Raw genomic sequence first — 16475 nt, 5'->3', positions numbered from 1 at the left:
AAGGCTAGCACTCTACCACTTGAGCCATAGCTTCACTTCCAACTTTTTGGTGATTATTTGGAGATAAGAGTCTCATGGAAGGAAAAAAAAAGTCTCATGGATTTTCCTGCCCAGTCTGAACTTCAAACTGATCATGAGATCTCAGTCCTATGTAGCTATGGTATAAGAATGAATCACTGGGGGCTGGGAATATGGCCTAGTGGCAAGAGTGCTTGCCTCCTACACATGAAGCCCTAGGTTCAATTCCCCAGCACCACATATATAGAAAATGGCCAGAAGTGGTGCTGTGGCTCAAGTGGCAGAGTGCTAGCCTTGAGCAAAAAGAAGCCAGGGACAGTGCTCAGGCCCTGAGTCCAAGGCCCAGGAATGGCAAATAAAAAAAAAAGAATGAATCACTGATGCCCAGTATAATAATACCCTATCTTTAAAAATATCCTTTTTTCACTTCTTGTGGTCCTTTTCTTTGATCATTTTATGATTAGTAAGGCTATATAAATGGGGGGATATCTACTAAACCTGAAAATACTTATTATGCTACTATGAAAAATTCTGCATTTCTTTAACCCATTATATTGGCTCTTTTATAATAATATTTTTTAAGCTCTAGATACCTATTGTATATGGCAGTTTTTTTGTTTGGTTTTGTTTTTTTGCCAGTCCTGGAGCTTGAACTCATTGTCCCTGTATGCCCATGTATGGCAGTTTTTTTATGGTTCTGTGTCATAAGTCTATTTATGATTTCTGTCATCAATTTAGAATCTGTGAAAATATAACGCAGGATTTTCAGATGACTTAATAATTATTGAAGAAATAGCATTTTTCAATTTCTGAATACTGTTTAAAAAAGATTATTTAAAAAGACTAACCTGGGCTGGGAATATGGCCTAGTGGTAGAGTGCTTGCCTCACATACATGAAGCCCTGGGTTCAATCCCTCAGCACCACATATATAGAAAAGGCCAGAAGTGGCACTGTGGCTCAAGTGGTAGAGTGCTAGCCTTGAGTTCATAAAAAAGCCAGGAACAGCTCTCAGGCCTGGAGTTCAAGCCCCAAGACTGGCTAAAATAAATAAATAAAAAGACTAACCTATTTGAGATATTGCTATTATTTCCTTTTAATACTTCTCACATCCATAGACCACTCCTGCATGAATAGGGTGTGATTTATACTTATTTGTAAAATTGAATCAATGTCATATAGATTTGAATATTTCCATGCACTTCTTGCAGCAATTTTAGGTAATTAATGCATCATAAAACCAATGTAAATAATGATAGAATATACTAGGATTTTTGTATAAACAAAGTGACATGGTCAGAAAAATAGGATAATTTATTCTCTCTCAGTGTCCCAGAAGTAAGGCTTATTCTGTATGATTCTCATGCCCAAACCTAAGGTCATCAGCTTTTGACCCTTTTGGAAAACTTGCCAAAGAAGATTTTTCTAGTTACATGTATTATATTTCTTGAATGTATACAATAAGTAGTTTTACATCTGAATTTTAGCTATACTTTTTTTGTTTTGTCAGTCGTGGGGCTTGAGCTCTGGGCCTGGGTGCTGTCCCTGAGCTCTTCAACTCAAGACTAGCACTCTACCACTTGAGCCACAGCTCCACAGTGGTTAATTGAAAATAAGAATCTCATGGACTTTCCTGCCTGGGCTGGCCAGCAATCCTCAGATTTCAGCCTCCTGAGTAGCTAGCATTACAGATGTGCATCACCTGCACCTAGCTAGTTATTTTTGCAGAAGCTGTTTTCTTTCTTTTCTGTTAAAGATTACCCTTCTTTCCTTTTATTTCTCTACTTTCTCCCCTCCTTTCCTTTCCTTCCTTCCCCTCTTTTTTTTTTTTTTTTTTTTTTTTTGCCTGCTGGTCTTAGTGCTTGAACTCGGGGCCTGGGTGCTGTCTCTGAGCTTTCTGGTTCGAGGCGAGTACTCTACCACCTTAGCCACAGCTTTACTTCCAGCTTTTTGGATGCCTGGATGGCTTTGAACCATGATCCTCAGATTTCATTCTCCTGAGTAGCTAGGATTATAGGCATGAGTCACTGGTGTCCAGCCCTTCCTTCCTTTCTGTAGTCCTGGGGACTTAACTCTGGGCCATTTGCTTGCTTGCATGTGTCTTGAGTAACAGCTCCAGTCCTTTTTAACGTGTTTTTCTGTTCAGGTCTATGCTAACTTTACCCAGATTGACCTTGGTCTGTGATCCTCCTGCCCCTACCACCCGAGTAGCTCAGATTACAAAATGTACACCACCATGTTTAGCCAAGAATACCCATATTGATTATTATTTTTTGTTTTGGTTTGGTTTTTTTGCCAGTCCTGGGGCTTGAACTCAGGGCCTGAGTGAGCACTGTCTCTGGCTTCTTTTTGCTCAAGGCTAGCACTCTACCACTTGAGCTACAGTGCCACATCCAGCTTTCTCTATATATGTGGTGCTGAGGAATTGAACCCAGGGCTTCATGTATATGAGGTGAGCACTTTACCACTAGGCCATATTCCCAGCCCCTTAGTTTTTATGTTGTAATAAGATTGTAGGCCAGATGAGATCTGAGGATCACAGTTGGAATCTAGCCTGGGCAAAAAAGCTCATGAGACTCTTAATTCCAATTAGCTACCAAAAATACTTGGAAGTGGAGCTATGGCCCAAGTGGTAGAACACTAGCCTTGAACATAAAAACTGTAGAACAGGACAGCACCTAGGCCCTGAGTTCAAGCCCCAGGACTTGCATAAAAAGGGAAGGAAGGAAGGAAGGAAGGAAGGAAGGAAGGAAGGAAGGAAGGAAGGAAGGAAGGAAGGCTTCTATATATCCTCATTTGTCAAAATACTGTGGTACCTTTTAAGTAGTATCTTGATTTGTCATTCTATTTCTCATCCTATGGATCTGTCACTTAAGTCAGCTTCATTTTCTCCAATGATGCTTTTGCAAATGATCTTTATGTCTTTATAAATACAGTAAGTTGATAGTAATATTTCTTTTTTAATTTAGACATTTTTTTAATTTTATTTATTTTATTTTTTTGCCAGTCCTGGGTCTTGGACTCAGGGCCTGAGCACTGTCCCTGGCTTCTTTTTGCTCAAGGCTAGCACTCTGCCACTTGAGCCACAGCGCCTCTTCTGGCCATTTTCTGTATATGTGGTGCTGGGGAATTGAACCCAGGGCCTCATGTATACGAGGCAAGCACTCTTGCCACTAGGCCATATCTCCAGCCCTAATTTAGACATTTTACCATAGAAATAACTTTTGGTTGATGTTCTGCCAACATCGAGGATTAATTTGTAAGACTGATAAGAGACAGTTGATTTTTTTGGTTTTGCTTTGTTTTTGCCAGTACTGGGGCTTGGTACTCAGGGTCTGAGCACTGTCCCTAGTTTCTTTTTGCTCAAGGTTAGCACTCTACCACTTGAGCCACAGTGCCACTTCGGGGTTTTTCTGTCTATGTGGTACTGAGGAATTGAACCCAGGGCTAGGTAAGCACTCTACCACTAAGCCATATTCCCAGCCCAAGAGACAGTTTTTGGTAATGTAAAAATAAAGAAAAATAATCTGCCCTCCAGGTATCAGTCAGTGCCTCTTGCCTGTAATCCTAGCAACAAAAGAGGCTGAGATTTGAGGATCAAGTTTCAAAGCCATCTTGGGCTCTGCCTTCAGAACTTTTATTTCCAAATAACAAGCAAAAAGCCAGACATGAAGGATGGCTCAAATGGTAGAGTGCTAGCCATGAGTGAAAAGGCTGAGCAAGAGATATAATCTGCCCAGTAAACTCCCTTTTACCCCATATATTCAAGAAAAAGTGAACAAATGGGATAGTGTATGGAAGAATTCCTGTCCTAGGTAGAAGCTTGAGATAGAAAAGATCCTTTCTTAGCCAGGCACTGGTTACTAGTGTCTGTAATCCTAGCTGAGATTTAAGGATTACGATTTGAAGCCTTCCCAGGCAGGAAAGCCCATGAGACTCTCATCTACAATTAACCACCAGAAAACTGAAAATGGTGGTAAGGCTCAAAGAGGTAGAATGCTAGCCTTGAGCAGAAGAGCTCAGAGACAGTGCCTAGGCCCTGAGTTCAAGCCCCATGGCAAGAGAGGAAGGAAGGAAGGAAGGAAGGAAGGAAGGAAGGAGGGAGGGAGGGAGGGAGGGAGGGAGGGAGGGAGGGAGGGAGGGAGGGAGGGAGGGAGGGAGGGAGGGAGGGAGGGAGGGAGGGAGGGAGGGAGGGAGGGAGGGAGGGAGGGAGGGAGGGAGGGAGGGAGGGAGGGAAGGAAGGAAGGAAGGAAGGAAGGAAGGACCTTTCTTGTTTAGTCATTATAATTTTTTTAATACAATGAGAAAAAAAACTTTTTTGGTAAATAACATATTTTAGGTTGTTTCTTATCAAAGCATATGCAAGATAGCTTGAAATAATGTTTCATTTCATTTTGGTTTCATGTTTGTTTTGAGACAGGGTATATCTCCTCATGCTATTATGTATACTATATAGCCCAGATTGGTATTAAACTCATAATCTTCCTGCCTTACCTTCCTAAGTGCTATGATTATAGGCATTCGCCATCATGCTTGGCTATCCTATAATTCCTTTAAACATAAAGCTCATACTTAAAGATTCTATTAAAATAATCTTTCATTGTAATGCACAAATTCCTAAATGCCAAGTTGAATATTTTTTCCAAGTTGAATATAAATAGTATAATAATATAATCACAGTACTCTAGATATATATATATACCTATATATATGATAAATTTGTTTATTTATACTTTTTTTGTTGTTCTAGGGTTCAAAGCCAGTAGCCACTAGGGAGTTTCAAAAATCAGAAGACTTGAGAAGATATTCGCATCAAAACAGGTTTGAACAAGCAATTTTATTTACTTCTCTCTGTCATAAAACTGATGGGGGGAGGGGGAATGAGGGACGAGGTAACAAACAGTACAAGAAATGTATCCAATGCCTAATGTATGAAACTGTAATCTCTCTGTAATTCAGTTTGATAATAAAAACTTAAAATAAAAAATATATAAAAATAACGGATTAAAAAGAATGTGAAGTAATTTTGGTTTGTGTACAACCAAACATAATGAAGTTGTTTAGAAACTATAACTTTTAGAGATCATTTACTTAAAATGACAGTGTGCTTTTGTGATTGTGCCAGAAAAATGAACTGCAATTGATTTGATTCTAAATACAGACCACCTAAACCACTATTATTTCTGCAATTAACTGATTTGAAGGCACTTCTTAGCAATGAAATTTTGTGCCAGTAATATGTGGATTCATGCATAAGGAGAGATTAAAGATTTTCAGAAGTCCCTTCCCTCCCTCCCTCCCTCCCTCCCTTCCTTCCTTCCTTCCTTCCTTCCTTCCTTCCTTCCTTCCTTCCTTCCTTCCTTCCTTCCCCTCTCTCTCTCTCTCTCTCTCTCTCTTTCTCTTTCTTTTTTAGTGCTGGTCATGGGGCTTGAACCCAGGGCCTGGGTGCTGTCCCTGAGCTTTTATGCTCAGACTAGTGCTCTACCACTTGAGCCACAGCTCCACTTCTGGCTTTTTGGGTGCTTGATTGGAGATAAAAGTCTCACAGGCTTTCCTGCCTGGATTGGCTTTGAACCATGATCCTTTAGATCTTAGCCTCCTGAATAGTTAAGGATTACAGGCATAAGCCACTAGTGCCCAGCCAGTCTTCTTCTTTTTTTTTTTTTTTTTTTTTTTTTGGCCAGTCCTAGGCCATGAACTCAGGGCCTGGCTTCTTTTTTGCTCAAGGCTAGCACTCTGCCACTTGAGCCACAGCGCCACTTCTGGCCATTTTCTGTATATGTGGTGCTGAGGAATCAAACCCAGGGCCTCATTTATACGAGGCAAGCACTCTTGCCACTAGGCCATATCCCCAGCCCCCAGTCTTCTATTTTTTAATATAATTTTATTGATATTATTAAGGTGTTGTATAGAGGAGTTACTATTTCATAAGTAATGAGTGTATTTCTTTTTTTTGCAGTGTCACCCCTTTGCTTTCTCCCAGTTTCCCCCTCCCATCTCTGCCCACAAGTTACATCGGTCATTTTCCATGTAGTATATATTGAATAGTGTGATTACATTTGTTCATCTTTCCTTCTTCCCTTCCTGCACTCTTTTTTGTCCCCCCTAAAAGGGGGGAAAACCCAAAGCAAAAACAAACACTACCACCACCAACAACAAATCCCTTGTATCCATTTCCTGGAATTCCCAAATGTTCAGAGAGCTTATACCTTTATGTTCTTCTGACTGTGTGTGCTTAAGAGTCCTGTGTAGGTTATCATGTAGGTTATATTTTAGATCTAGCTTCCCCATATAAGAAAAAACATGTACCATTTGTCTGTGAGCATGGCTTACCTCACTTAGCACGATTTGTTCTAGGTCCATCAATTTCCCTGCAAATGACATAAGTTTATTCTTTCTAATGGATGAGTAAAATTCCATTGTTTATATATACCACATTTTATTGATCCACTTATCTATTGTAGGGCATCTGGATTGCTTACATAATGTGGCTATTTTGAATACAGTCTTCTGTTTTTTTTAGTACTTTATTGTTATAAAGGTTTTGTACAGAGAGGTTACAGTTACATAAGTCAGGTATAGTCTTCCTTTTTTTTTTTTTTTTTTTGGTTGGTCATGTGGTTTGAACTCTGGGCCTGGGCACTGTCCCTGAGCTCTTCAGCTCAAGTCTAGCATTCTACCACTTTGAGCCACAGTGCCACTTCCCGTTTTCTGGTGATTAATTGGAGATAGGATTCTCACTGACTTTCCTGCTCAGTCTGGCTTTGAACCATGATCCTCAGGTCTCGGCCTCTTGAGTAGCTAGAATTACAGGTATGATCCACTGGCACCCTGCCAGTCTCCCTTTGTGTGTGTGTGTACACACGCGTGTGTATCAGTTGTGGGTCTTGAACTCTGGGCCTCTGAACTGTCCTTGAGGTCTTCAGTTCAAGGCTAGCATTCTACCATTTTGAGCCACAGTGCCACTTCTGGTTTTCTGTTGGTTAGTTGGAGATTAGAGTCTCACAGACTTTCTGATGGGGCTGGCTTTGAGTTGTGATCCTCAGATCTCATCCTCCTAAGTAGCTAGGATTACAGGCATGAGCCACAGGTGTTAGGCCAGTCTTCCAAACCAGAGAAGATAGAGATAATGTTGGATATTGTCTCTTCTGTTTCAATTAACATGATTTTTCCACTATACTTAGTGTGTTTCTAAAATTGTCTTGATTATTAAGAATACTGCTTCTCATTGTTGAATTCCAAAAGGTTTCTTGTTATAAATTGTATCATAGTAGTTGAGTATTTTCCAGTTGTTAGTTCTTTGTCCCTTCTTTGTTTTTATGAAGTCTTAAATCAGTATACCTGACATATCTATTCTTAAATGACAACAAATTTATTATACAAAAACTGTCATACAACATGTTTTATGTTTCATAATGTGTTAAAATTGTCTCAGGAACCACGCATCAGTGGCTCACGCCTGTAATCCTAGCTACTCGGAAGGCTGAGATCTGGAGTATCAGGGTTAAAAGCTAGTTGAGGCTCTCTTGAGAGTCTTTGAGGCTCTATGACCAATTAACCAGCAAAAAGCCAACCAAGTGGCATGGCTCAAATGGTAGATCACCAGGCATGATGCAAGGCCCTGCATCAAGCCTCAGTACTATTACACATACAAAAACAAAGGTTACCTCTTGGACAATGATGTAGGTAGAATACAGAAAATGTGGGAAGAATAATGAAAGAAATAAAATCTCATTAACTTGGCCTTTATGCTGTAATTATTTCTTAAAGATTTGTTAAACTTTTCATGCTTTGAAATTTATCTCAGAAAGGCTTTTTAGTTACTATATACTTAAACCGAACATATGGTCTTTGGAGAACCCAGTCTCATGCACAGATTTCCTATTACATATACTCACCTTGGATGACCCTAGGCTTTATCTTGTTTCTATCAGAAGTGAAGCTGAAGATCTCTATGATTTAATAGAAACTCTCAAGTTAAAAAGCCAGCATTTTTAATCAGTTACCTTATATACCAGTTTTCTAATGTCTGATACCAATTTAGCAGTTTTACAATAACATCTCTTATATTACATCTTCTATAATATAGAAGTCTAAGCAAGTTCACTTGGAGATGAAGTCAAGGTGTTGGCTAACCTGGATTCTATCTGGAGAACCTGGGGGAGAATCCATTTTCAAACTTTAACATGCTCTTGGCAGAGTTCAATTCCATGAAACTATAGGACTGAAATCCTCCTTTATTTGTAGCTCTTGGTTGGAAGCCATTCTCATAATCCGTCCACATTCCTAGGTTCCTGGCTCCCTCAGTGCTTAAGACAGAAATAGCAAACTGAACTCTTTTGACATTTTAAATCTTTCTCATTTTGCCCATCTCACAAACTCTTGGTTTTTCTTTTATTTTTAAGGGCCATGTTTAAGGTTAACTGATGAGTAACAATTTAATCTGCAAAGACCCCTTCACTATATAATGCAGTATATTCATGGGAGTAAGAGCAAGAGTCAGAGATGATGAGACCCAGAATGCGTAGCATGCTTTAATCCAAATTCCAGTTTTTACATCTGTTTTAGCATCTGTGGGTTCGTGTGTGGTACTTTAGCAATACATTTTAAATGTTACTTTATTTTAATCAGCATTTTATGTATTTCCATTGGAAGAGTTGTCTAGTGTTTTATCTGCCACAGTACTTGAAACCAAATCCATAATTCTTTTATTATTATTATTTTTATTTATTATTATTTTTTTTTTGGCCAGTCCTGGGGCTTGGACTCAGGGCCTGAGCACTGTCCCTAGCTTCCTTATTGCTCAAGGCTAGCACTCTGCCACTTGAGCCACAGTGCCACTTCTGGCCGTTTTCTAGATATGTGGTGCTGGAGAATCGAACCCAGGGCTTCATGTATATGAGGCAGGCACTCTTGCCACTAGGCCATATTCCCAGCCCCCATAATTCTTTTATAATTAGATATTTTGAATTACTAAAGCTTATATGGTCCTTGAATCAGAAACCCATACATTAATGACAAATCTTGTGAAGCTAGAGCTGTTATTTTAATATGGTTTTGTCTTTCTAGGATGTGTGTGTGTGTGTGTGCACTAGTCCTGGGGCTTGAACTCAGGGTCTTAGCTCTGTTCCTGAGGATTTTCTTGCTCAAGGCTAACTGTACTACTTAAATCACAGTTCTACTTCTGACTTTTTGCTGGTTAGCTGGAGATGAGATTCCCATGGACTTTTCCTGCCCTGGCTAGATTTGAACCGTGATCCTCAGATCTCAACCTCCTGAGTAGCCAGAATTACAGGCATGAGCCACCAGCTCCCAGCTTCTAGGTTCTTACTCATTGACCTATTTCAATGTAAAGTTTAGGGTGCTTGAACTTTCACTGAAGATCATAGCTACCCATTCTTACTAAAGTGGGGATTTACTACCTAAAATACTTGGCAAATAGTAGGTATGTATTTTAAAACTTATGCTTAATTAAACTTGTATATATTGATTTTTCAGCTTCATTAGTTACTGGGTTAATGAATGGGGTTCTTACTCAAGGACTCAAGGGTTCAAGGTTTTCATCTTTTTCTTAATAAAAATCAGGGGCTGGGAATATGGCCTAGTGGCAAGAGTACTTGCCACATGAAGCCCTAGGTTCGATTCCTCAGCACCACATATAGAAAATAGCCAGAAGTGGCACTGTGGCTCAAGTGGCAGAGGGCTAGCCTTGAGCAAAAAGGAAGCCAGGGACGGTGCTCAGGCCCTGAGTTCAAGGCCCAGGACTGGCAAAAAAAAAAAAATAAGAGAATAAAAATCAGGAAATGGCGCTGTGGCTCAAAGCGGTAGAGCACTGGTCTTGAGTAAAAAAGCTCAAGGACTTAGGCCCTGAGTTCTAGCCCACTACCACCACCACCAACAATAAAAAGAACAAAAATTAACAGAATCTTTACTTTCATTATTAAAATAGTTTTATCAGTTGAAAATAAGAATAGGCATGCTATCAGATGCTAGTGGCTCATGCCTATAATTCTAGCTACTCAAGAGGCTAAGCTCTAAGAATCACCATTCAAAGCCAGCTTGGAGAGGAAAGTTCATGAGACTTTTGTCTCCAGTTACCACCAACACACACACACACACACACACACACACACACTCACACTCACACTCCCATAAGTGGAGCTATGGCTCAAGTCATACAGTGCTAGCCTTAAAGGGTTGCGCTGTAGCATGAAGAACACATTTAAATAAAACAAAGTTCTAAATTAAAAAAAGAAAAAAAGAAAAGAAAAAGAAAAAAAACTCAGGGACAGCATCTAGCCCCTAAGTTCAAGCCCTAGGGCCAAGACCAATACAAAAACAAACAAAAGAATAGGAATATTTTACCAAGTGTACCATTTCAGATTTCTTTTGATAAAAGTGTTCTAGTATATAAAAAGATCTCAACTTACAAGTACCTTGTTTGATTCATGGTGGGAAAGCAGATATGTATGTTATAAAGAAATGATAGCATGTAAAGTGATCTCAGCTATCCCTGTATTGTTGGTGTTGGCTCATGAAGACAGTTGTTAACTAGCTACAGAATAATCAGTGGTGTCATCTCATGAAACATGAGTTGGAGATACCAGGTAGTCTTGTGGTTTAAATTAATGAAGTGAGGTCAGGTTTAGAAAATGAAGTTATCCTGTTATTGCTACCAGACAGATTGCTTAATGATTAATAGAAAAATACATTAACAATAAAAATATTGCTTTTCTCTTAGGTGTCTATCTTGTTATCAAATATTTCTTTTCTTTAAAATCAGGGTTCCAGTTGAGCCATCTTCTCTTTTGTCGCTGTCACCAAGTCACAATCAGGTAATTGTTAATAGATTGACTTAGTTATTTTGGTTGTTTTCATTTGGATTTTTTTTTAAAGTAAGGTAGTTTTCTTTTATAGCACTTAAATTGCCATCAATTGACAGATAAGTGCCATGATACATACTAACAGTGTCTTCAGAAACCACACAGAAAATAAATGTTTAAGTTGTGTGTGATGCATACCTCTCTAATCCCAACATTTGGGAGACTAAGACAGGATTGAAAGTTTGAGACCATCCTGAACCACATTGTGCGTTCAAGGCCAACTTGGGCTACACAATAAGACTCAGCTTCAAAAAAACCAGAAAGAGAGAAAAACAAAATGTTTACCCATAATGATGGTTTTATAAAAAGAGTGTAAACATGGGATGATCAGTAGTAAACACATTTAAAGAAATGCTATGTGGGGCTGGGGATATGGCCTAGTGGCAAGAGTGCTTGCCTCGTATACATGAGGCCCTGGGTTCGATTCCCCAGCACCACATATACAGAAAATGGCCAGAAGTGGCACTGTGGCTCAAGTGGCAGAGTGCTAGCCTTGAGCAAGAAGAAGCCAGGGACAGTGCTCAGGCCCTGAGACCAAGCCCCAGGACTGGCCAAAAAAAAAAAAAAAAAAAAAAAAGAAATGCTATGTGACTGTAAAGTAAGTCACTTGAGTGAGCAATGGAGATGTTAAGCTGCAAAATGATATTGTTGTTCCAGCTCTCACATACAGACCCAGAACTTCATCGGAGAAGAGAACAGCTAGTGGAACGCACTCGGAGAGAGGCCCAGCTTGCTGCGCTACAGTATGAGGAGGAGAAAATACGAACCAAACAGATTCAGAGGGATGCTGTGCTGGACTTCATCAAGGCAAGTTGTTCTTTGTATGGCAAACACTGTCTTCATTGTTTTCATTGAAGTATTAAATTTTTTTCTCTCATAGGGAATTTTGACTACTTGTAAACTAATAGAAATTATTATCTTGCTTTTTTTTTTTTAAGGTGGGCCTGGGCACTGACTCTGAGCTTTTTTCCTCAGCTTTTTGGTAGTTAGTTGGAGTCTTATAAACTTCCCTGCCCAGGCTGGCTTTGAACTGCAATCTTCAGATCTCAGCCTCCTGAGTTGCTAGGAATACAGGCATGAGCTACCAACGCCTAGCTCTATTTTGCTTTTGTAACTAGTAAGCTGTTATTAGACATAGCACTTTACTATGCAGCCACCATTTCCTCAATCTGTAGTGTCATAGCAAAGATCATGACAGTGAAAGTGCCAGATCAATTGTGAAAGTGCCATACAAGTGTTAAACTAGTATCAGTCAAACCTATCCAGTTCTTCACTCCAGTCTTTCCACTAAAATTTGACTGCTTCCTTTGAGTCTCTCTCCCTCCCTCTTTTCCTCCCTCCATCTCTGCCAGCTCAGGAACAGTGCCCAAGCCCTGAGCTCAAGCTTCATGACTGACCAAAGAAAAAAGAATTGAGAATTAGAATACCCACTGTATCCCATGTGCTGTTGTATGTCTTTTACATAAGTTAACTCATTTGTCATGCTTTCTGTAGAAGTTCCATCACTAGTAAGAGATAAATCATGACAACAGATCAAGTCCAAACTAATTTCACATACACACAAAATGATCTTAATGTACTGGGCAAAGAGAAGAACTGTTGAAAGCAGAAGAGAAAACACAAAAAAGAAAAATACACCTGAAAAAGTAGTCTACTCATGTTAGAACAAGTTAAAAAGAAGACTCCAAGGAGGAAAATGAGATAGAAAGTAACTACAATAATTAGACAGTGATGCAAAATGAAACATAAAACTAGATGATTCTAAGATGCTTGATAATGTTTCCCAGTGGCAAATGCACAAATTAAAGATATCTGAATTTGAATGCACTTTCTATATCTTGCCACTCTCTGTATCCTTGACCTTTTGAAAGTTACTGAACCATTTTTTGCCTTTAGTTTATTCAGTTGTATAGTAACTAGGAAGAAGATTAATTTTGTTGTTTTGCAATAGGGTCTTATCTTACTTTGTAGCCTATTCAAGTGTTGAATTCCTGATTTTCCTGATTGAGTCTCTTGACTGCTGAGATTACAGTTGTGTGTCACCAAACTCAGCTTCCTGGTAGATTTCAGAAGAAGCACCATTACACCTTGAACATAGATGAGTACTAAATGAAGAATATATCATTGAAAATGATTGGAAAAAAAAACAGATCTCAAACAAGATTTTGAAGTTAAAACAATTATTTTAATAATAGTCTAGCATTGTGGAAAGAATATATGATTTGAGTGAATCTCAGTGATAACTATTCTTCTCCTATAACCTCTTTCCTCAATTTTCTCTGATACTGTGTTTGAGAATATAAGTAAATATGATGGTGCATGTTCATAATCCCAGCACTCAGGAAGCTGAAGCAGGAGGATCACAAGTTCAAGGCTATCCTTCAATACATAGTAAATACATTATAAAACACTGATTTCACAGATATGATCATGCTGGCATTTCCCATAATTCAAAAATTAACAAATGGGGAAAATAGCCAAGTAGTATAGGAAATTGTGATTATACTTTTGGATCTGAGTATGAGGTAACAGTGGGATCTCCCAGTACAGACTCTGGGCTTACAAATACTTGAGATCTAGCTGATAGAAAGCTAGAGTTGTTAGCATTGATATGTAAGAATATTAAGAGAGATTGAGTGATGGACCATAGTGTATGAATGTATATGTACATAGAATTTTTTAATTCCATTTATAAATAATTACAGAAATAAGATGGTATAGTTTGTTGCTTTTTTAGTTAAGATATTCAAGTCAGGAGAAAACATCTTGGCTTGTTACTCTAGAGAAATAGTATATACAAGAAATTAGTGTGACTACTTCAGTAGAGAAATGATAATTTTTCATATTCCAGATTCTAACAAACTTTGTTTTTCTGGGTATATAGCAAAAAACATCACAAAGTCCACAAAAACATCCATCCCCCATAGACAGTGAGGTAAGTCTATAATAATTACTTTTTCTTTGGAATTTACTACTTTTGCCATGGAAATGAAATGCTTTGTGTGTGATTAACCATGTTTTCAGTGATGAAAACATTGCTTTTTTCTCCTTTAAAGCATTGTAAGTTGGTCGCTGGTGGTTCACACCTATAATCTAGCTCCTCAGAGGGCTGAGATGTGAGGATTGCTGTTCCAAGGCAGCTTGCACAGGAAAGTCCATTGACATTCTCCAACTAAGCACGAAAAAAAAGCTGGAAGTGGAACTATGACTCAAGTGGAAGACTGTTAGCCTGAGCCACAAAGCTCAGAGACAATGCCTAGGCCCTGAGTTCAAGCCCCAGGTGTATACACACACACATACACACACACACACACACACACACACACGTGAAGATACAGACTAGAAGCTTATACATGTCCATCTACAGATAATATTTACTTCCCCATCTTTCCCAGAATCATCCCCTTTGCAACTATTTCAAAGTTCACTGTGGTACTGGAAATGTGGCTTATCGGTAGAGTGCTTGCCTAGCATGCTCAAAGCCCTGGGTTCAATTCCTCAGCACCACATAAACAGAAAAATCCAGAAATGGCACTGTGGCTCAAGTGATAGAGTGCTAGCCTTGAGCAAAAAGAATATTGTATGGAACCTGAGTCAGTAAAGTATTTAGTGTCTTTTTCTTCACATAATAATACTTTTCTCTAGAACTAAAGCTTCATTAAATAAAAACAAAACAAGGACTGTTTTAAATTGTTTCAGTTGTACTTTATTTATCAGAGAAAGGTAATGAAGATGCCTAGATCAGAAATCACAACTCTTGGGTTTATTTTTTAAGATGTATCTGGCTCATAAATTCTTTTTTATTTTATTTTATTTTTGTCAGTTATGGGGTTTGAACTCAGGGCTTGGGTGCTGTTCCTGAGTCTCTTTGTAGTCAAAGCTAGCAGTCGGTCACTTGAGCCACAGCACCACTTCCACCTATTCAGTGATTAATTGGAGATAAGAGTTTTATGAGGACTTTTCTGCCCAGGCTAGCTTTGAACCATATTCCTCAGATTTCAGCCTCCCGAGTAGCTAGGATTACAGGCGTGAGCCACTGGCACCCACCTTCATAAACTCTTTATGTAATTGCTGTTGCTGTACTCGATCTTTCTCTTCTGTGAACAGAGAGTATTCTCTGCTCCTTGTTCTAGAATGTTTTTAAGTAGTCATATTACATTTGAAATTGTCTAAGCTCTTTCAGTACTCAGAATCAGCTTACTAGCTATTATGATGTATAAATGCAGATCACTGTAATTATGGTCCTGTATGTCAGCATCTCCCAAAGTATGTCTTCATATGTTGCTTTCCATATATATGTATTTGTGAAATGCATCACTCATGTCCATTTGTTTTTGACATGGCTTCATTTTTCTTCACCTCTCTAGTGTCCCTTCCCATCCAGAAGGTCTCAGCACACTGATGATAGTGCCTTGTTAGTGGTAAGAGTTCATCCAGAAAAGTCATACATTGTTGTGTCTAGAGATTGAGGAATGGCTGCTATACACTACTGACTTGGAAATGACCTAAATACCATAAAATATGATGGGCATCACTACTGTATGCTTTACAGATGGCTAGAATTGTTTCCCTGCATTGCTGTTTGTGACCTAGTTGTGACTTAGTTCCAGAGTTATGCAGCTGTGAACCTTGTATCTTTGTCAGTGTTTCCCAGGGGAAAATATCCACATTGAGAACCCTACTGATACAATGTAGTAGTCATTTTTAAAATATTTTTTAATCCAGGTTTGCTTTATTGATTATTAATTTGGCATTCTATGCATTAAAATCCCTCCTCCCATGACACTGACTATTTTGTTATGGGTTTTTTTGGTGTTTTTTTTTTGCCAGTCATGGGGCTTGAACTCAGGGCCTGGGCACTATCCCTCAGCCTCTTTTGCTCAAGTCTAGAACTCTACCACTTGAGCCACAGCACCACTTGCAGCTTTTTCTGTATATGTGGTACTGAGAAATCAAACCCAGCTTCATGCATGCTAGTCAAATACTCTACCACTAAGCCACATTCCCAGACCCTGCTATTTGTTTTTAAACTAGTGATAATCCCAGGCATTGCTGTTTTTGTTTTGTTTTGCTTTACAAGATCTCGCTTTCTCCACATTGTGCAGATATAAGAAGTGTCACACATGTACTCACACCTGGAAAACCACATCAGTTACAACAGTGGAGACAGCTATTCTAGAGCCCTCATTTACACATAAGCTTTTCATATTTAAATCCCAAGATTATTCCCCATGCTCAATTTTTAAGCTCGGGGAAGCATTAACTGGTCATTTTTAACCCTGATTTACTTTATAGCCTGTTTCATTAACTGAAAAGTAATATAACATGGGGCCACTAAAATTTTCACTTTTATCAGTCCTGCAAGATGATTTTATTTATAGAATTCCCTTCCCCTTCATGTTTCATGCTATTATTTTTACAGCAGTGCTGAAAACTAGCCATTCAAAAATCGTGTCTGTAGCGAATCCTGTCTTATTTGCTAGAAACTGCTGCTATTGTGTATGCTGTATGAATTACATGCTTTAGGGTAACATTCCTACTATGTAAGCTTCTACTGTCTGAGATATTTTCTGTA

The 16475-nt window shown here is 38.8% G+C and overlaps 1 protein-coding gene across 6 annotated transcripts in view; it reads left to right on the top strand.

Moving 5' to 3' along the window:
- Nucleotides 1-16475, top strand: part of Lrch3 (leucine rich repeats and calponin homology domain containing 3) — a 103965-nt gene that overhangs the window by 65220 nt on the left and 22270 nt on the right. For 5 of the 6 annotated variants that reach the window (XM_048346840.1, XM_048346841.1, XM_048346842.1 and 2 more), the window contains exons 10-14: nucleotides 4768-4838; nucleotides 10801-10852; nucleotides 11558-11707; nucleotides 13785-13835; nucleotides 15268-15321. In XM_048346840.1, coding sequence (XP_048202797.1) covers nucleotides 4768-4838; nucleotides 10801-10852; nucleotides 11558-11707; nucleotides 13785-13835; nucleotides 15268-15321 — 378 coding nt within the window. The remainder of the gene's footprint in view (nucleotides 1-4767; nucleotides 4839-10800; nucleotides 10853-11557; nucleotides 11708-13784; nucleotides 13836-15267; nucleotides 15322-16475) is intronic. The other variant, XM_048346844.1, reaches the window with a different exon arrangement.

The sequence above is a fragment of the Perognathus longimembris genome, chromosome 5 (genome assembly GCF_023159225.1).
Source record: "Perognathus longimembris pacificus isolate PPM17 chromosome 5, ASM2315922v1, whole genome shotgun sequence".
Taxonomy (NCBI): Eukaryota; Metazoa; Chordata; class Mammalia; order Rodentia; family Heteromyidae; genus Perognathus; species Perognathus longimembris.
This window is presented reverse-complemented; position numbering and strand designations above follow the sequence as displayed.